This window comes from Atractosteus spatula, chromosome 12, assembly GCF_055471065.1.
Source record: "Atractosteus spatula isolate fAtrSpa1 chromosome 12, fAtrSpa1.hap1, whole genome shotgun sequence".
NCBI classification, from domain to species: Eukaryota; Metazoa; Chordata; class Actinopteri; order Semionotiformes; family Lepisosteidae; genus Atractosteus; species Atractosteus spatula.
The window spans coordinates 13,689,665-13,712,034 of record NC_142717.1 but is presented as its reverse complement, the minus strand read 5'-3'; the positions used below and the strand labels follow the sequence as shown (position 1 = coordinate 13,712,034).

Below are 22,370 nucleotides of genomic sequence, written 5' to 3'. Positions count from 1 at the left end.
GCTGTTAGACATTAGTAAGAACTGAGGAGAACTTTTGTTTTTTCTGTCAGTCCTTAATGTTTAAGCACAACAGAGAAGTACTGTATATATCCTTGGCTGTAACTCTTAGAAGCGGTATTTGACACCTTAAAATAGTAAGTTTAATACATTTTGTTAAATAAATTATGTGTAAAATGCTCCATGCTATTTCTGAAACTCCAGAACAGAAAATGGATAGACACTCAGGAAAGGCTGCTTCTGGCAGCTACACACTATTGTGAAGACTGGAGTCCTTTTAATTCCTTACGGGCAAACAGCCCGTTCCATATTAAATGAGATGGATGGGCAGTTTGCCCAAGGTTTGCCCAAAGGAAGAAGATCAAAATGTAAAAATACGATAAAAAAACTTTATATAAAAAATAGATACATTTTTAAAAAAACTATTTAAAAATTTTTAAAAAATTAAAAAAGGATAAATAGTACTTTTTATCTAAAAATTATTTAAGAATATTTAGGAGATGTGACAGTTTATTTAAATGACCAAGCTTGAAAGGAGGAAAATGTGTAAAGGATGAAATGCACAAATGACGTTTTCTTTAATCGCAACATGTAATGATGTTCAGATGTTCATCCCAAGATATGGTCTTAGATTACATTTAATGTAGAGGTGAACATAACTATCTGCATTATAAGTTACAATAATTTGGAAAAGGGCTTAGTTTCAGAAGACAGCCCTGGGGTGCCCCTGCTACTGAGGTGTTAACTAAAACAAGTGATAAGATCAGTTTTTCCCGTCCCATGTACGAAAGTGCAGTGCACTCCCAAGGCCTGGGGCTCTTCTACCAGGAAATAAGGCTAATTCCACACCACCTGCTTTCACAGCTTCAGCACCTGGATTACATATTAAGAGATAGTACAGCTTGGAATCAGCCCTTGCAATCAGGATTTCATCACCATGTTATTTGGATCAAATTTGTCTGCTGTGAATTTTGATGTATTGTTAAGGAAGATGTGTCATGTAAAGGTTATGTGAATTGCAGACTGAAGAAGATATTTCCTTCTGCTATTTTTGACTTTGCTTGAACTGCAGCTGTTTGTTATCCTCTAGGCATTCTCTGATTCCTGATCCTTTTCCATTGAAGATTGAATTTGAGCTCAGAACACATTACATCTCACTAGTTGGTCTTTTGATCTTGTAAGCCATGACTTTCATAAAGGATATAGATCAACATATCCCAGATCAGTACTCTTCAGCATGTGGCCATTGCTAATCCATTCAATTATATTCTGTACTTTCCTTCGCTTTTTAAGAGGTTTTATTAGTTTAACAATGCTGATGCACAATGCAAATGCACCGGTCTAGGTTTTACATTGATATCTCATTGGGTACAGACTTTGTAATGTTGTAATGTTACTTATCTTTTAAATAGGGGGATTATTTAAGTAGTATTGCTCCTTAGCATAATAAAATACTAAGTTTAGGTCATGTAGTTTTATAAAAACATCCCATGTCCAGTGTTTAGTATTTGAGGTGCATTTAATTTGAGTTGTTTAAGAATGTATGAAAATAATGATTCAATAAGAAGTGACAATGTCAAACAATGAAGGTTACCATGCCCCACTTATTGTTTTAGAAAATTGCCTGGCTGGTATTAGCATGATTAGGTGTAGTATGTCTGTGAGGGAGCGTGTCAGCCCAAGACCATGACATCATGACATCATAGATTCATACAGTGACTACAGCACAAAAATTTCTAGGTAGTAGCAATAAAGAAGCAAGAAATCAATACACTTGCGATGCCTTCAAAGACAATTTTGACAAACGAGAGACAAAGTCACTATTTACTTTGAACCATTGAACATCTGTAGTGGTGGCTGAGAGAGGGGTAGAGTGTTTTAACCATAAATGAATTTTGCCCTTGACAGACCTGATGGTGTGTGAAGATATCGTGGTAGGTGATGACTATGAAGTGGGAGGAGTGGAGTGGGAGTCTCCTTTAATACAAGAACCTTTGTGCAGATTGAGGGCAGGTTTACTGCTCAGTGACAAATATACAAAGGTCCAACTGTTATCATGTTTCTGCAAGCCAATGCAAAGGTGTCATACTGTGCTAGTGTTAAATGATGGCATGACTTATACTGTAGCATGTGTCTTGCCTTGGCCAGCCTTTTGTCCTGACCTGGGTTCAATAGAACATCTGTGGAACCACCTCACCAGTGCCATTAACAAGAGACGTCTGTGACCAGTCAACCTTTGTCGTCTGGCCACAGATACAGAGGAGGTGTGGTTAAACATCCCACATGTCTGTCCATGTCTGTCCAGACACTGATCAAGTCTATGCATCAGTGCTACGAATTGTGCTAATACTCAGGAAGGTCATACCCAAAACTAATTCCATAATGTTTGTCATTTAGATTTACTAGGCTGAACAGGATTCACTGATATGGATTTGTGTTCACATGATATGTGTTATAGTGTGGTATCTGTGTTTAATATGTTTGATTAAATGTTAAACCTGAATGTTGTTTCTTTTATGCATTATTATGCTTGCCATGTGTGCATAAAGTGTGTTTTATTGCTTTTTAGTACAATAAAGAAAAAAGGAAGTTGACAGCTCAGATGGTAAAAACACTTTACTTTTGTTTTTTGGATTCTGGAAGAAAAGAATATTGTAACGGAAGTGTCTAAAAGACTTTTCTTGCTCGTAATACACAAAAAATGAAGACTCAAAGCGTCTTTCTTATTTGTGTGTTGTGTATGTTGTATGTTGTCTGTTTCCATTAAGCATATGTTTAGCAATTGTCTGTTTCCTAACCTACTCTTCTCTAACATGACATATAATATCATGGTGAATCTATTGCCTTGTTACATAGGTATATGCACACCTTACATGAGGGAATTTTTCAAACGTAGACCAGGATGGATATCCCTTTGCTTCAAATCTGGCAGTTTGAAAAATAGAGTTAAGGAAGCTGGTGTTTGGAGAGATGTTTTTACTGGCTTTGAGCAAAATGTTCTGTTCCTTAATTTAGGTTTTCACTGGATCTAGAATAAGTTGTTTGTCCTTTGTAGTGTTACATTTTTTGCATTGGGGATTATTTACATGATATGAAGTATTCTACATTAAACCTCGGAGAGAAAATATGTTTTAGGTCAAGGCTAGTCAAATATCATCATTTACAATCCATTCTAGTACAGGATTTGTCTCTAACCAGTGCTTTGTGTGTTAAATTTATAATGAAACAGCTAGTTATAACCAAGACTTGTATTGGAATGGAAAAGAACATCTTTTATTTCCTTACCCTTGTTGTAGGTTAAGTGGTATAAAATTCCACTGAAGAGCAAAATTAGCTGTTAGTCCCAAAGGTAGTTCTAAATAAGATGAAAGGCAAGCAACATAAGCCAAATCTCCACATCATGAAGGCCTGTTAAAACCCAGTGTAGGGGTCAGACAAGCAGGTTTAATCCTTATGCCCATATAAAGCCTCTTAAAGAGAAAGAAATGCAGTCAATCCCAAGCTTCACTGTGACATTTTTTCATTTGCAGGCTGACTCACTTATATAATACTGTTCATAAACGGTTAATATTGATATGCAAAATTTGCAACACAGATAGATCCAGATATGAGATAGATCTTGAAATCTGAATCCCCAAAAATTAAACGAGGGGTGAGGCCTGTGGACCTGTTATTTCCATGGGAACTGCATGGAGGTAGAGAGCTAAACATTGGGCACTATGGGGCAGATCTTCATCACACAGCGGATTGTAACTGGAGTGATGCTTATGTATAAAAGAGGAATTTACCTTATATGAATAGGAGGGGCAGGATGGTGGGACAGTGATTAGCATTGCTGCCTACCAGCACTGGGGCCCTGGGTTCATTTCCTGAGGTGCTCTCTGCATAGAGTTCGTACAGTATGTTCTCCCCATGTTTGCATGTTTCCTCCAGGTCCAAAACTCCAGTTTCCTCCCACAGTCCAAAAACATACTGGTAGGTTAATTGGCTTCTGCGAAAATTGGCCCTGGTGTGAGTGTATTCGTGTTTAGTCTGTGAGTGCCCTGCAATGGACAGGCGTCACACCCAGGGTGTGTCCTGCTTTGCGCCCATTGCATGCCAGGATAGATTGTACTGGATAAGGCAAATAGAAAATAGACGGATTAAGGTGGAATGATTCTTAAATTGGCTGATCTGTGGTATGAAAGTCAATAAAGTGAATTTGTCAATTATTCACCGAATACACATCACGGGTTAAGTCTTATTATTCAACAGTCTCCTTGCACACATGCTCATTCACACATTTAAGGCTACAATTTCACAAGCCCTTGTAGTAAAATTTAGTTGGCTGGTCCCACAACTGTCCTTCACCGCCACTTGGACCCTGTCGTTATCATTGAGGTTTCTGTCTCTGGGTTTCCTGCATCAGGCCAAAGAACGCAGCAAGGGCTACGATACAGTGCATCAAAGAGCCTGGTTTTGATCTGTTCTTCCACTCCTGTTACCTTGTCTGGATCTTGCACCATGGGATTTCCATCAGTTTGCCCTGTTGAGGGAGGTTCTGTGCAGCTCACTGACCGGTCAACATCATTTTATTTTGACAGTATCCTTTTCTCCTGGAATGGTGGCTGAAGTGTTTGGATGTTCAAGACGATTAAATTTAAAAATATCTTCCCCACCTGTGAAACATATTTCATGGGTCATTCACAAATTATCTTTACTGACTTACCTTCATATTTGTATGTGCGCACAAAGGGCAAAAATCATGAAAGCTGAAGCAGCTCTAATCACAGCAATTTTGTATAACTCCCCTGTGAAGAAAAGGAAGTGAAACTTTAGTGCACTGTTAAAACAGAAGGTGTCAGCTGAAACTTGATATAGTAGCGCGCTGTACTGATATGTGCAGATTTCCAGCTGGGTGACTAATGAAATGATAGTAAGTGGGGTATCTGTGCTGAAAAGACAGTTTTCACTTGGACCTGCTTCAGACAAGAAAATCTTCATACACACTGAAACTAGTGTGTTAAGAAAATAAACCCATAGTCCAGATTATAAAGAACTCCTAGTCAAATTAATAGACTCTTAGAGGCAGAGCAAATGGTTGTCCTGAAAAACATCAGGCACTCCATCACCTCCTATAGCCAAAACAATGTCCAGAGTTCAGTTCGGTTGAAAATTGGTCAGGCACATGAATTGTGCAGTTCAGTCCCAGATATCATTACCTGCAGAGGACTAACATGTTGTTCCATTCGATGTTCCTAATATTTTAGTCAGTTAGTACAAATACAGGTTTAAGTTTCTTCTTATCAAAATTCAAAGCCTGAAATAGCATTGCCTCCTGAATTCACTGTAATAAAACATGTCCCTGTATGAGGCTTACATTCAACTGTGCATATTGTTCTCATTACTACTGCACACTTGCCATCTCCAGTAGCCTTTCCACACCCTGGGGCAGCGTATCTCTTTCTGTGAGCAGAAGGGCCTGTAAACAGCAGATGCTTCTGATATACATGAAGTATGCAGACTTAAAACCTGCCAAATGCCCTAAAACAGAGATTTAGGTAAAGGTATTCCGATTATTATTTTTTTCTTTCACATAATGATGCGCACTGAAAATGAAAGTTTGTTTTACATGAGAAATGCATTGGACACTTCCATAATGTAATGTACATTTTAAACAGTGTGCATGTTATTTGAATAGTGACGCTTCCTCTCTTTCCTAGCATTAATCCCGCATCAGCAGGGTCCGCTTGTCGGCACACCAGTCTCCTTTTGGTGGTTTGAACCAAATCTTTGAGCTGACGTTGCCATTAACTGCGACCGAGAATACTCCAACCGGCGCGTCGCTCCGCCTGCCGTCGGAGTGGGGGGGGGGAAGGAGAACAAAGTAATGTAGCCAATTCATAGAGGGGGATTATTAGGAGGCATGGGAAATTTGGCCAGGACGCCGGGGTTACACCCCTGCTCTTGTCAAGAAACACCCTGGGATTTTTAATGACCACAGAGAGTCAGGACCTCAGTTTTATGTCTCATCCGAAGGACGGCGCTTATTTACAGTATAGTGTCCCCGTCACTATACTGGGGCATTGGGACCCACCTGGACCGCAGGGTGAGCGCCCCCTGCTGGCCTCACTAACACCTCTTCCAGCAGCAACCTTAGTTTTTCCCAGGAGGTCTCCCATCCAGGTACTGACCAGGCTCACACCTGCTTAGCTTACCAGTTGTGAGTTGCAGGGTGATATGGCTGCTGGCAATAGTGATGCTTCCTGTTATAACAAAATACTGAGCCGATTTCTTATAAATGCAACATACTCTAGTGTTTAGTCCTGATATTTGAGATGAGGTAAAAGGACCAGAATTAGCCAATTAAGAATGTGGATAAATAGCTGAGCTGTAGAAAAAGACATGATTTAATTTAAGCAAAAACTTCAAAAACGTACAGGTGCCCAATTTGATTAATGAAGGTCACTTTGCTATCAGCATGGTAAAAGGGAGTCTGTGTGAGAAATTGCCCGGGGAATGAGATGATCTCCTTGAACAGTTAACAGACTAGTCCAGAGAGCACAGAAACCAGACAACCAGAAGCCATGTCCTGAAAGACAGGGAGTCACCACAGCAGCCCAGGACCATCACAACTAAATCTGCATCATTACCTCATTGTATCTTTTCTTATCATGAGAATGTTATGTATGCTCTCAGGCTGTCCAGGGGTAATGTGGTCTGCTGAGAGAAAAAAAACACCACCTTCTGTGTGCCAGATGTGACAGTTGAAAGAGTGATGGTGTGTCCTAGTCACCCATAAATTATGTTTTGTCTTTGACAGTCTTTGAGTATGGAGATGTGGTGGTCATTATGCTGACATTTGGCTTTTCAGACCAACCAGTGCAACAGTGGAAGTGTGATGTTGTGGGCAAGAATCTACTGTGCTAAATAAGTGCTCAACAATAAAAAAAATCCCTAAGCAAGCAGTTCTTGCATTTCTGCAAGCCAATCCATGAGGCTTGATTTTCCAGCAGGCCAGTGTAAATGGCACAGAGCATCTTAAAGAAGTGACGTCACCCCTCTAGAAATCTTAGACAGTGCAGACTTCATTCTCCACCTGGTCTTGTGGCACAGAGTTCACCACTGTTTAGGGAGTGGTACAAAAAGTATCGAGAACATCCTATGGTGTCCCATTTTCTGAAGTTACAAAATGATGCATTCACGTTTTTAAATCTAATATTTTATTCAAAATCTGAATGCTGAAGTCCAAAACTGAAGACTTCTAATAGTAACATAAAATACTGTAACTTGCAGCAAAAAATAGAGAAATACTTAGGCAATCAATATGTTTATGCTATTTTGACCTGCGAACTCAATATTTGGTGAAAGTTCCTTTGGCAGCAATTTTAGGCACACCTGTTTTTGAATTAGTTTCCAATTATCGCTTTTACTCACCAACTTGTTGCAATTTTTGCCCTGTGTTCTTGGGAGATTTACTCAAGCTCTCTCAAGTTGCCTGGGGACAAGTCATACGGACAGTAGTTTTCAAGTCTTTCCACAGATTGTCAGTAGTATTTCAGTAAAGTATTTGGCTAGGCCACTCATGGGCATTCACTTTCTTATTCTTAAGCCAATCCTGTGTAGGTTGGCCTTGTGCTTTAGCTTTTTGTCCTGCTAGTATTGGAATGGAAAGTGTATTGGAGTGTCCCAGTTTTAAGTCTTTAGCAAACTGTTTTTCACTAGTATTGCCTGTACTTTGCTCTGTCCATCTTTCTTTTAATTCTAACAAGCTTTTAGTCCCTGCTGAGGAAAAGCATCCCCATAGCATGATTCTACCCCCATCATGGATGACTTTAGGTATGGAATTGACTGGGTGATGCACTGTGTTAGTTTTGCACCAATGCCAATTAGTGGTATGATTACCTTCCATTTCTTGATGATTTAGAAGACTGTGCTCACAGGCATATTCAGAGATATTTTTGCCTGTCAATGACTTTATCCCTGACTTGCTTTGTGTGCAGTTAAGGTCATTTTGTGCACCTGAATTAATGTAGGTTTCCCACAGCAAAAGATTTGAATGAATTAATCTGTTTAATTCTTTCTGTTTTTTGCTTTATGTGTGTAGAGAAGGTTTTGTGTATTCAACATTAATTGCTACTTCTAAGTGTCATGACTGCGAGCTGAAAGCTAGCAAATGTTTAAACTGCTGAATACGTTTGCAAGGCACTGCGCTAGTGTAAGAGTATTGGGGTCTACGGAGTGGGGCTGTGCCTGCTCAGATCTTGCAGTCGAGCAGGGTGGAATCCTGGCAGGCACATTGAGAGCCGCTCTCTGTGAGCTGTGACTCGGATTTCACAGGCAGAGTGCAGACCTCCCCCCCCCCCCCCATCACACTAGGATTACAATGGCACAATTTCAAGAAATGCCAGCAACTGGAGACAGCCACAATCGGCTAACCCTGGCCATCTACATTAGCTGCAACTGCATAGGAAGAGTTGGCAGACAGTTCCACCGCATTTAGTCCAGAGGCCAGGGTACTGTAAAATTGTGTCAGGGAGGTCATACACAATATTTTGTCGTGTTTTCATTTTGATACTGTGTCATGTTTCATACTGAAATATACTGAAATCATGATTCCTTGATCTCTGATTATCTTGATGTTTTTGTGAGATGATATTTAAGTTTAGAATAAATGATTGAATCCCTCAGACATGAGTGACATGGGTTTATGTAAATGGAAGAAATTATTGGAGGAGCTATATCAAAATAATAAAGGTTTATTATTCATAGTAACTTGTTAATCTCCTTAATGTTGTGGTAAATGTTATGCGATAAATAGATTTTTATTTTTTAGGTGACCTTCCGGACAAGAATCTACCACTGTAACATAAACAGCCAGGGGGTGATCTGCCTGGATATTCTAAAGGATAACTGGAGCCCAGCACTCACCATCTCCAAGGTTCTGCTGTCCATCTGCTCTCTCCTTACAGACTGTAATCCTGGTAAGGAAACACCTTCTCTAATGTTCACTAATCTGGGTACAGATGACAAATCACTGAAATTAATGTCCCTAATTTTGCACTGACTTCCTTGCACTAACAAGGAAAAATGCAAAGACGTATGCTATTAGAAATAGATTAATGAAGAAACTATGAATCCTAGTAATGTTCAAGTAGGACTGATAACATGGTTGAGGTGAGGGGTTATGGCACTAAAACAAGAAATAAAAAAAAACATTTAAAAAAATAGACTTAAACCAATAAGTTTAAACAAAGACAATTCCTTTGTACATTTTCAAATTTGTTTTAATGTGTTCATTGCATAATATGCTCATGGACACCAAGCTCTTGAATCATGCAGTCGCTTACATATGTGTAGCATACATAAGTGACTGGGAGCAGATGTGTCTTCCAGTGATGTTTTCTGACTGCATAATGAACCTGAGTGATGACTTTTGTCTTCTGTTCAATACAACGTGTATAACCTGTCTCCTTAAAGTCAATGCTATTTGTCAGACTCGGTAAAGCTCAGCAAAATACTGGTGACACTGCTTTTACTGTTGGATGCCTTGTATTATGTCTAATATATATTAACATAAAGAGACATTCTTCATGTACTTGCAACTAAGAAGTCAATGATGCCAGCTGAAGTAGAGAAGCTTTGACATCTTGCTGAAGATATCCACGTACATTAATGTACATTAATCACCAGATATATGTAAAAGTCATATGTAATCATTTAATATTATATGAGATTAGAATGAACCAATTCTGAGGTTAGAATTAATCACAAAGGTGAAAGATGGATTACAGTCTCTACAAAAGATTATTGCCTTTTATGTGCAGTTTCATTTTTATTTTAGAATGATTAATGTTTAATTTGTACCCAGCAGAGGCAATCGAGAAGTCTGTTTGCAAATTTTGAAAGTCTGTTACAGTTTTCTACATATCTTTTTGTAACTGTCCAGAATTTTCCCCTGTTTTTTATTCTACCTAGAGAACCACATTTCTTCTCATTGCGTTTAATTAATTTAATGTGAGAAGAATGCCCGCTTTAGGCCTTTGTATGTAAATATCTGTAAAGAGCTTAGCCTGTTCAGTCACCCTGAAGCTTGAGATTCATGGGAGTCCTCATTAGGAAGCAGTGAAAGCAAAGAGAGCAGAATGACAGTTAATTAACCCTCTGAGGCGTTCATTACCGTGCTTCATGCCATAACCACACAAGATCTTGTCCAACCTGCACTTCTTCATTCGTGCAACCTGGGCATTTGAAGCTACAGTTTCTACACAGAAAATGAAATGTTACAATTACTAATGGTCATTATACTTTGTTTGTGAGGTTTAAACAGCAGCACTAATGTGGCAATAAGAGACCAGTGGCATAGTACAACAGTAGATAATATTGAAAATAGATTGTGTTTTAGTCAGCTTGCATTAATCGTAACACAGTAGGTCTGTCATTACTTTGCACACATATCATTTTATTGTGACTCTCTTAGACAACACTTTATTTTTCCAAATCTTTAATAAATCAAATATATGTTCACAATGAATAAGTGGATCCTGTCATGATTTTCTGGAACAACCAGAGCCTGCTTTAAATGTTAATTTGACATTAAAACGTGTTTTTGTTCAGGCAGCCATTACACTGCCAAAACCTAACCAAATAGATCTATATTAAAGCTAGATCTGTAAAGAGAACTATTGAATTCTTTCTCTAAAGGTGTAACCTGCACAGATGTTACTTGTCATGTAAGTAAATTGCTTTAAAAAATCCTAAATAAAAGAAATCACACTTTATAATAGTATGCTAAATTGCAGTGCATTTTGATAGAATAACACATGATTCCTTGTTAAATGTGTTTGGAAAGACGTTAAATTAGATGTGTAAGGCTTTCCACCATTTCTTACTTTGCATTCTTTACACTTAACATGTATTAAGAAATTTGTTCAGAAAGTGTGGAAAAATGTATATAATTAATCAGTTGTTTCAGTGTTTTGTCTGAAAGACCTAGCATACTAGGGATTTTCATCTTCAGTCTGTCTTTTTTGATGATACACATCAAAACCAGGCTCTTCCCTCAGATGAATACAGGAAAAAGATGTGCAGGGTAACACAAGACAAATTGATTTCCCCCGATGGCCTATTTGTGGGTTGGAATCTCAGTTCTAGTGAGTTGGAGATACTAATTACGCATGACTACAGATCAGACCTGGGCCTGCTCTGCTTCACCCCCAACACAGATGTGTTTTTATAGCACCCTTGTTCTAGGCATCTTCATTTAGCCTTACTCACAAAAGATAAAGGAGGCTTTTAATATAAAAGCCACTTATTCTAATGGATTTTGTACAGCCTCAAAAAGCTGGTTTGATTGTATTGCACGTATATTTAGTCAGTAATATGCCTCTAAAGCCAGATTATTGATGAAGAATGAAACCCATACAATATGGTTTTCTCACATTCTCTTTCACAGAGGGCCACTATTAGTCACCAATGGGAGTATTTGTCAGCATATTGTGGGAATCCATATCTCAGACCAGCATGAGAATTTGTGAGCTATCCATTCTCGGCACTAAAATCCCTGATTGTCAAGCAATCAAGGTAGTCTGTGAAATCTCCCAAGTCATCATTCTCCTTTCTGCTGTTGAAGAGTTTGAGTGTGGTTTTATGGTGTCATTTTTTGCTTTGAGGTCTTTCTGTCAAATGCATACAATGTCTTGTTTCTGAAAAGACAGTTAAGTTACTCAGTTTAGTTACTATATTAATATGATTTCAGGTCTCTGAAAATACACAGCACTTGTCACAGACAAGTGCCCTCATTCTTCCTAACCTGATGATGTATAAAGGAAAGGGTAACTAGCTGTAGTTTGGGAGAAAACCTTTACGCCACTGTTATCCCAACCTTCCCAAGCTTCCCAGTTTTTTTTTCCAGATTGTTTTTTGTCATCCAAAGGAAGTTATGATGGAAGGCTTAATAAATGTATGAGTGTTAACTTGGAGGATGTTATCAACTGCAGTTAACTAAACCACCTCCAGATAACTTGTAAGTGTTGACTTCAATTGCATCGAACACAGTTTAACAGCTGGCTGCACCTAGGCATATATTTAACTGGTATTAAGTTAATTCAGCAGTTTTTTAGATCAATGTTTCCTGTTCCAGTCCTTGGGACTCACACCTGCTGGTTATTGATCTTGTAACTGAGCTAATAATATGATTAATTTGATCTATCATTTTTATCTTATAGTCATATTTGAGGTTTCTTTTAACCAATTATTTTTCTTATCACATTAAAACCTGAATTTCTGAACATATTAACCAAGCAGTTTAGTTCAATGAAGTGTTCCTGAAGTAATTAAGTTGGGCTAGACAGAAAACTAGTAGGTGTGGAGTAGGCATGAAGGTCTAAAATTCAATTCCTGCAGGGTCTGATTTCTTTAAGTTTATGTTCCAACCCGAGTGGTCAATTAAACAATTAGACTAATTATTTTCTTGGTTAGACATATATAGTATTTTTCTTAAGGTAATTTTACTGTTGATTGTTCAAAACATTCTCTTTATTAAAGTTACATATAAAACTTCTTGGAGCCTGGTATATATGTATTACAATTATACAGTAAATAAATAATTAGATATATAACAGAGAGCTCCAGTGGAACAAAATCTAGAATACTCTAGGCTTGAGTTAAGACATGATTTTGAGACTATTAACGACTGACTTGAGAACTGAGAATCCCTGCAAGATCATGTGCAATAGGCACAATATATCATATGAGCAGCACTAATAAGGTGTACCCAAACTACTGTAAATTAGGTTACATGTAATTAAATGTAAATGAAGTTTTTGGTCTGATTTGACTGCAACATAATGCATATTTGTAATTTTTAACTGTCTGTTTTATGACTTTAATAAGATGGAAACCGATATAATGTTTAAATAACCCTTCTCACTGTCTTTAATTGCCAATGTGTACATTTAGCACATATAAAGAACAACCCATGGTGTATTTCAGGAGTATATCTTTAATTGAGTTCTATTGAACAGTTATGAAAGGAGGGACAGATGATGTGCTTGGGGACAGATTAACCTACAGTGTAATTTACCAGAATCCATCTGAGTAGGCAGCAAAGGACAATTTGTAAAGAACATCTGGAATTTGTTTTTCCAAACAAATCATAAGCCTAATGTACAGTATTAGTTGAAATAGGTCTCGCAAATGGACTCACTTTTACTGAGGTTTATTAGCACAAATACACACAACATGTGCGATGTTTCCTTTATACAGAAGAGAATGCAGATACATTATTTAGAAATTAATTCAAAATATGCACCACCCTTCTTCTCTTGCTTCACAGATATTTTCCCAAATATGGTCAGATCAGTTTAACATCTGCATGTCATCTGATCCCCAGTTTAACTGTGCATTTTTATAGTGCATGTTGTGTTAATATAGGGAGATGCTTAGGATTAATGGATTATGATCCTCAGAAAGTACCATATTAGCTGTTATGCTGTTTAATGTAGAGTTCTGTTCTAATTTCAGATGTACTTTGTAATGGACATACACTATTATTAGTATTAGTGTTGCATTTTAGGCCATCCTGTTACTGTACTTTCTGTTTTGCCTTTTCGTGTTTTTAAGCCCCTTGTGCGTCTTTATTTTGCTTATCTTATTATTATTCCTGCCCTTACATTTCAATTGCCCTAGTGTCTAGTCTCGTTTCATTATAAAATAATTTTGTTTTCACTAATGCAAGCCTACAATGGCCTCCTGACTCCCCTCGAGGTCAGATGCTCACACCATTCTTGTGTTTGTTCACATAATGAAGCATTATCCAGGCTTCAGAGAAACAAGTAAAGGTTTATTCCATGCTGAACAGAAAAGAGGCACAACGTGTCGGCTGTGGAGCCTTCTTCAGTTGTTACTACTTAAACTTGTTACTGCTTAAACATCTATTATGCAGACTTAACTCCATTTTCTTTTTTTTACATGGAAGTTATGTAATTTTATACATTTATGTAATAGTGGGTCTCTTACAGTAACAATAACCATACAGAAAGTGTGTAATATAAAATAATATGTACAGGGACTAAAGAGATAGATACTATGGCACTGTATGCTTTTCAGAAGATAAAACTTAATCTGTACCACCATAACATTTGTTAGACAAAAGAAAGGAAAATATATTTATTGCAGGATATTGTGTTTAAGTATGGCCTTAACTTTCTCCATATTGTGTCAGTGAATAATATCCATCAATAAATAACCAAGTGTTACGCAAGCGACAGAGTGGTTTTATAGGATTGAACCCTCTGCGGAGGCTGGGTGAGTGAGATGAGATATCTGCTCAGGCAGTTTGGTGTAGACAGAGCAAGGGCCGAGATTCGAGATTCGTGATCCAAAAAAACGTGAGCTTGAGTCCATAAACCAAAAAGAGCACTATACCGTAAGACCCAGCGAAGAAGCCGAGATGCAATCCAGGAGTCGTAGTCGTAGAGAAGAATAGCTTGAGATCATTAATAAGTACTTTTATGAGCGATCCAATGGAGAGCCGAAGACATGATAGAGCCGTAGTCAAAAGGTAAGCCGTAGTTTAAAACCAGGAAAGACACACAGGGCAAGTGCTTGCAGGAAAGGCGGAAGTTGAGCTCACTAGGTAACACCCAATACTAAGCAAGGTAGGTACTGTAGAATGGGTTTAAATATTCAGGCGAGTGGAGGTGTGGTGGTAATTGAGAGGTCTGATGGGTTATCTTGTCCTAAGCGAATTACGCCTTCCCCTGTGGGTTGAGGTAGAAGCTTGCGAACGAGGTATGTTGGATTACAAAGGAATTTTGGTTACAAAACCATTTGGTCTATTTTGACTCCAAAACTGTATCCTCTTACAGATGGACAGGACAAATTATTTTTGGTGCGCTTTATTTAAATGAGCATTCAGTCTTAATTTGGCATACACAAAACACTGCGGACTTATTTCATATCCTTTGAATGCATTCTACTGGGAAAACACTGCCAGTGTTTTGACTACTAAAATTGAATTAATTGACTGTTCAAGATGGTAAATAAACCCACTCTGGATCTGTAGGGTTCCTTACTGGGCCTTGATGAGCACCTAATTCTGACTTATTTTCTTGTTTGTTGCAGCTGATCCCCTGGTTGGAAGCATTGCTACACAGTATCTGACTAACAGAGCAGAACATGACAGAATAGCCAAACAGTGGACCAAGAGATACGCCACATAAAAATCCACTACAGATCCCCCTTTTCCCTTCAAAGCACATTCACAAAGTGCATCCGTAGACCACCCCCTTCCCCTGTACCTTTTGTTTACCTTTTGGTGAAAAAAAAAAACTGTCCTTTGTTCCTTGCTGACTTGAAAGCTTCTTTTTTATACAAAGAGTAGATTGGGATGTGATTTTCCAGTTTAATTGAATGTTGGAACTGTTATAGGAAAAAGCTTTATTATTATCCAGCTATGTATATGTGTGTATTTTTCCTGTTCGAAGTGGTCCCAGGAACAAATGCAGAATATATCTTATTTCTACTTTAATGTAGTGCTTAGAATTAAGTTTTTGTACTGAAGTCATTCATGGTGGGTGCATGTAAACAGGGTGGAGATTTGTATTAGTTTCAGCAAATGGTTTTTATGCTCTGCCTTTTGTTTATAAGGTTTTTTTGTTTCCTTTTTTTAAGAGGCTGTTGCTGCAGACAACAGAAAAAAAATGTATTTGAAGAAGATCTGCATTACAAAAATAATTGTAAATTTCCTAGCTACCTGCCACTTCTGACTGTGGATCAGTTTGTTGTACACTTGCATTATTAAGCACTCAATAAAAAACACTGTGGCTGAAAATACAGCTTTTTATGTTATGTCATTGTCTTTCATTCCTGTCTGCAGTGGAAACTTTGAGCCTATGTAGATGTTACTGTACAGTATATTGTTTAAAACTCAATGGGTAATTTAAATGTTTCTCACTTTTAGTCTCACAGCGCAAGCTTACCACTTCCTTAAATCACTTCCTTTTTAACCACACAAATGTGTTATTACTACAATGAAAGGTTTGTTATGCTGCTCCGTCTGCTAGTCTGAAGGTCACACACAACATGGGGACTTGGGCAGAGCCTCACATCCAGCAGAGCCGGTAGAAGAACAGCTGGGCAACAGATCCCTGCGTCCTCAAGGAAATGTCCCTCTGGCTCTGTGGAAAACATGACAATATTGACTGTAAAATGGGTTACAAAATCAATGTGTCGTGCTGTTTAGCTATACAGTCCTTGACAACAGTAAGTACAACCTCTATGAACAGTCTGGTTTCCTAATCTTTGTCTTTATTAAACGTTTGCGTAACATTTCAAATGCAATCTTTGGCTGCTAAGCTGAAGCTTAACATGTAAGTGTTCTTCTGACGTTTTGGCTTCCACTGAAATAGAAGTTTGACTCTTTCAGCTTTTTTTGGTTTAAAAACTAATCACAGGAGTAAAGGCGAGAACCTTCCTCACAGCTCATGATTTTTTTTTCTGAACAGAAAGATGCTGAAATAAAAGAGGAATGTGGAGCAAACAGTAGAGGTGTTATACTGTATCTATACAAAACACTCTTCAACATAATTTGTAGACTACAATTTTTTTGGCTAAAGGTCCTGAATTAAAAATGCTCTGGTTCTCCTGCTTCACATCTAAAGGGGTGCAAGGGTATGGAAAAAGCAGGGTTTTTTACTGTATTTTTTTGTCAGGAATATAAATCTAAAGAATGATTTAATGGGTGAATTGAATTTGAGATATATGAGAGAATACTTGAGAATAATCTCAAATGAACAATACTTAATGTGTTCTTAATGTGTTCGATTGAAAGTTTTTTTTTCCAAATGTGAGATAGTTTGTAAATTTGTCTTAAACAGTATTCTAGTCTGGGTACAAAGTAAAAAATAAATAAATACTCCAAACTGTGGTCAGCAAACCTCTGCGGTCCATGTAGCCATCTTTGTCAGTGAAGTGCCCAAAGCTACTATCTCATCTTTTAATTTTACATTTTTGGATTATTTAAGTATGTGTATATGAGCCTGCCTGTGGTCATGTATTTCAGGTAGAATAGCTTCTAAACTACATGAAGCTGGTTCACAAGCTCCACTGGCATTCCAGGATTCACAGCAGAAAGATCAAGCCAGGTGCTTAAGAGCAAAGCTGATGCCTCTCAGAAGTATGCAGCCTGAAATGTACAGATTCATATGCATATTTATAAATCCTTCAAAACTGACCTCCAGAATGTGAACACATGCAGAGACAGCACTAGACATGAAAACTGAGGTAATATTTTAAGGTTACCAGAAGGTTATTAACATTCTAAATGCAGTTTGCCATGATTTACACCTGTTGGTGATAACAGATCAGTGTCTGCAGTTGTTCCAAGATATTAACCATCTTTCGTTCAGGAACTAATATGCGGTTTTGACTAAAACCTTTAAACTATCAAAAGTCCCCAAAAAAGAAGCATCAGGTGTTCTTTTGGATGCTATAACTATTGTCATGCATGTATCAATTTATAATGTATTAATCTTAACCAATTTAGTTTCTTGTTCTTTTGTTATTGTGATTTATTCAGTGTTTTTTGTTGTTGTCGTCGCGTTTTGTTTTTACCCTGGCATTTCCCTGTGCTGCAGCACCTTTAATCTCCAAAGGTTTTCCAGTGATTACTGCCTCTTAATTGCTTGAGACAGCACCCAACTCTGTGCTTGTAATAAAATTGCTTTTTTCAGCTGGGCCTTGGGGGAGCAGTGTCAAACATACTGAATAGCCAGACATCAATAAGTTTTCATTTAAAGCAAAAGAAAAACACACATAATAATCAGTGATGTTTGAAATGACAATTTGCTTTCCATGGAAGGCCATTTATAAAGAGATTCTCTGCTTTAGAGGGGTTCTCTGCAATATAAAATACACATTTAGACCTGAAAACAAAATAAAGTAAAGGGGCTTCATTATTGAGAACCCACCAGAACAATGTCTGTGTTACATTTGCCAAGTAAAAGGTTTTAAAATGCAAGTTGCCTGATGCAGCTATAGAAATAATAAAAGGTATTGAGTACCTGGACACTGGTATAGTACCTCATGTTTTGAATTTTTAGGAAGCGTTGTACAGTACCTGTAACACTCGGTTTGACTAATTTTACTGAAAGACTGGCAACTGAAAATGGACACAGAAATGAAATGATTTGATTTAAATAGTCTGTGAGCGTATGTTTTGTTTTCTTAAATTGTGAGTAACGCTATCCACATCTCAAGAAGGTGCTTTCATTTTAAGTAACGTTTTGTTAAAATAAAATGAAACAAAGCACTTTCAAACCTAATCATTTTTCACAGACCACAGAAAATGACCTAGTTTTGAAATTCTCAGGGCTCATTTGAAATGTAAAAGCAATGAGAGGGGTTTCCCAATTGGACACAATTGCATATAAAGAGACAAGGAAAATGACAAAGCCCTGCTGCTCTGAATGGCACAATACCCATTGGATTCAAGACCATAAATACTGGAAATATTCCATCCCAGCTACTAATGTTCAGCCCTAGAAAGCATTTTGAATAAGACTGGAAAGTCTAAGGTGATCATTTCAAAACACATTATTTTACCCACAATTATACTTGTGAGTGATAGTGGATATATATTCTGTATTAATTATTTTCTATGACATTTTTTCTGGATTGTACACTTCTGCCATATATTTTAATTCTGTTCATATTTACACTTTATAAACTGTGCCCCAACTCTTTTTTTTTATTATTTGGCTTTTACTCATTTAGCACTTAGGAAAATGTAAATTACACTTCATAATTCAAACTCAGTGAGAATGTTTCATTTCATTTTAAAACCATCCAGGCATTATTTTGACCAAAATTTTTATTCTGCAATAATATCATACTGAAAAGCATGGAACTGATCAGTAATCATTTCCATATTTCATTTGATTAATATTTGTAACTCCTAGATATTACAGTGTCCTTCAAAAGTATTGGTACAAATAATTATGAAAAAAAAATCTGATAAATGCAACTCCTAAATATTTGATTTTTAAGAAAATGCAAGTAGGTTCTACTCTCTTGGCTCAATTTACCAAACTGATGGTGATTAACCTCTTTATTTTGAAGAAACAGAAGTCTGGGGATGTAGGCTGACTGGAGTCTCCTGCTAGTCAGGTGTTGTTGTGGGATAAGTAGGTACTCATAAAGGAGTTATGAACACCATAGCAATCTTTCTTGCTTTGACTTCTGTGATTTGAGTGTAGAGTTGATGGTCAAAATGAAAGCCAAAGAGCTTTCTATTAAAGAATTCTAAAGTTGAAAGAAACATAAATTGGATATAATAAAGTCTAGAGTTTTAAATATGATAACAGAAACCACAGGTATAATTACCAAAAAAACATCTGCATTTGATGACAGAACAATTACAGGAGCTGCCAAGGAAAACTGTATAACAACTGTCAGAGAAAACACCACAATCCCCACAGCATAGATTTGAAGGTATCAAAGAAGATAGTTTCCAGAAAATTGAGACAGCATAATTATCAATTCTACACCTTTTGATATCTAAATGTTATGGATTGATGTAACTGAACATTACAGAATCTTGAAGTTTACAGAAACACTTTGTGTACTTATATAGAAGAAACTCTATACTTGAAATCCAAACACTGACTTTTACACTCTGAAATCTACTTCAAGCAAAGGTGTTGCCATATGTATTGTTGTGTGAAATCATTGGATTTAAACATGTTTTTTGTTCTAGCAAAAATAATCAAAAGTAAGTATGGAATTACCTAAAAATAAAACATTGTAACATTCATATAATCTAAAAATTGGAAACTCATTGTAAAGCAAAAATAATTGTCTCTGCTGTCCCAATATTCTTGGAGGCCAGTGCATGTACAATATCTGTAGAAATATTCTTATTGAATTTAAAATAATATACTCTTATTCTTAAATATATTGTTATATATTTAAGAAAGAACATTGTAGGTGCAGCATTAGCTAAAGTGTTATTTTACTGTAAAGATGGAGAATGTGCAAAGTTTATTCCCAAAACTTATCTGCTGTTAACTTCTGAGTTATTCAAACATTTAAAACATGACCCAGGAAGTTTCATCCTCATCACAACCTGTGAGATTGATTGCTTTTACATTTTGCTAATAAATATTTATTTCTGAAAAAGATGGTGACATTGATAATGTGGGGAAATAAATAAGATTGATTTGAAACACAAAAGACAAAAACTGTCTCTGTGTCTAGAAAAAGATTTGGGAGATACAAATTCAGAGTACAGCATTCAATGCTGACTGCAGAAGGGGGATAACTGGGTTGATCTTAGCATATCTTTGTAAAAAATGCCTACCGAGCAATAGTGTCACCAACCAATGTCAGCTACCTGAGTGTGATCAAGCCTGACATTCTGACCGGACCACAGCAAATGACACCTCCTTGTGCCTGCATGACAAAATTCTTCACTTTTTTTTCAGAGAAAAGAGCAGTGCAAGCATTACTTTTCAAACATTGTCATACTACTCTGACTGATGTCATTTTCAGCATTTTGGCTGAAATCCTGAAGATTTCTACGGACACCAAACTCTGAAAAAGTGTCTCCATAAATATTTTGTTAACATAGCATATGCTTCTAAAATAAAATTATAAACTACCAGAAATTCTTGTTGAAGCAGGTTTGAACTTATAACATTTTCTAATTAATACCTAATATTCTACCTATGATTAGACATGACATTTCAGCAAGACATATTTCTGGAAGAGCTAGTTTCACCAAAACAATGAGGAAAGCCACACATTTAAACTGCTAACCATGCCTCTCATGGGTGGTAGGTTCTTCTGAATGTTGCTCCACTTTAAAACACAGGAATCATAACTGATGTAATAATGTGCTTAGCAGAATAAATGTGTCATTTTTTCCTTCTTTTGAACAAGGTGGTGACTAAAACACAGCTATAAAACCTTCATGTAAAGTAGGACTGAAGCTGTGTGACATTTCTTGTGAAAAGAGCATGACTGGTCTGTTTCCAGTTATCTACCTATACTTTTGCCAGCCATGAAAATGATGAGCATTGCATTCATAAAATAACAACAATAAAGAGCCTTGCTGCTTCGACAGTATCATAAATAGAAACTGATACCAACGTGGGTGGGAGTTTCTGTAAAATTCATCAGCTTAGGTAAATAGCCTCCAGTACAAGAAATAAATTGCTATTGTTGGATAGGCAAAATATCCACAGGACTGTAAATTCTGTTTCCCTTAAACTAACATTATAAAATAAATTTATGTGAGGTACCCCATGAATCAAATACATCAACTTACTGTTGCCTCTGCAAAAGGTCAATAGGCGTTATCATAAAGTTATGGTGTAATTGTTTAACACCATGAACTCCAGTGTGCTCCTGTACAGTTATGCACAATGGTAAAAAAAACAACAACTTTCCTGCATGCCAGACATTCTATTTAACAATACAATACACATGACCTGTTCACTGAATATTTCTGCACTACCAGCGAAACATAACAGACATAAACTTGAAGACAAAATCTCCAATGTTCCATTTGTTCCTGCATTTGATGCATCTTAGTCTCACTGAAATATATTTTCAAGTTTCTCTCTCATTTTTTCTGATTGTATTATTATTGCTGATGTTCATGCTGGATTTTGGAATGCAGGTTAATTGTGAAAGTAATACACACATCTTTTCCACTACTGTTAATTTAAAGGACTATAGCATGTTGTATAAAGAATATGATATGAACCCATTATGCTAGAATGATCTTTGCCATGCAATAATTCAGTGCTTTGATCTTTCTAATTATGGTTTATTGTTTAACATGGAGAAGCCTACAGGTGATATAATTACAAGATCAAATGAAGGCAGCTTTTAAAATGCACTATATCTCTGAATCATCATTGTTTTATTTAATGCAACATATCGATTCTCTCTTCCACTATTCTCTCATTCTTCCTTATATTCTCTTCATAAGAATGTGATTGTTTTGATTCTTCTTCTCTCCTTCCTATGAAGAGTTTCTGTTTCATTCAAGACAATCAAAAAATATTATTATTTTGAAAGCATTAGATCTGTATTCCAAATGGAAGCTAAGTACAACTTCAGGGTTTTTATCTCTCCTATAAAGGACTAGAGTTTCCACAGTGAGTGTAATTAATCTTTTGACTTTGCACATATCTTGGTTAATAGAGATTACCCGGACCTATGAAAGCACCAGATGAAGCAGTCACAGTTGAATGAAAACCCTTAACCTTGCTCTGCTGAGGGTCCCAGGCCATTTTACGTTATTTTTTTTCATTAGGTTGACATTTTATCCATTACCTGTCTGTGCAGAGGGAACAGCTTGACCACACTAAATGAAAAGAACT

At 36.9% G+C, this 22,370-nt stretch overlaps 1 protein-coding gene across 5 annotated transcripts in view; it reads left to right on the top strand.

Annotated features, from left to right (window-relative positions):
• The window catches only part of ube2e2 (ubiquitin-conjugating enzyme E2E 2), a 146,006-nt gene extending 130,195 nt beyond the window's left edge, over positions 1 to 15,811 (top strand). The window contains exons 5-7 of one of the 5 annotated variants that reach the window (XM_088928698.1): positions 8,813 to 8,960; positions 10,681 to 10,709; positions 15,652 to 15,811. In XM_088928698.1, the coding sequence (XP_088784824.1) occupies positions 8,813 to 8,960; positions 10,681 to 10,709; positions 15,652 to 15,690 (216 nt within the window). In that variant the 3' untranslated portion in view covers positions 15,691 to 15,811. Of the gene's footprint in view, positions 1 to 8,812; positions 8,961 to 10,680; positions 10,710 to 11,431; positions 11,673 to 15,102 lie in introns of those variants that run through there. The other 4 variants (XM_088928696.1, XM_088928693.1, XM_088928695.1 and 1 more) reach the window with 4 other exon arrangements.
• The last annotated feature ends 6,559 nt before the right edge of the window (positions 15,812 to 22,370 follow it).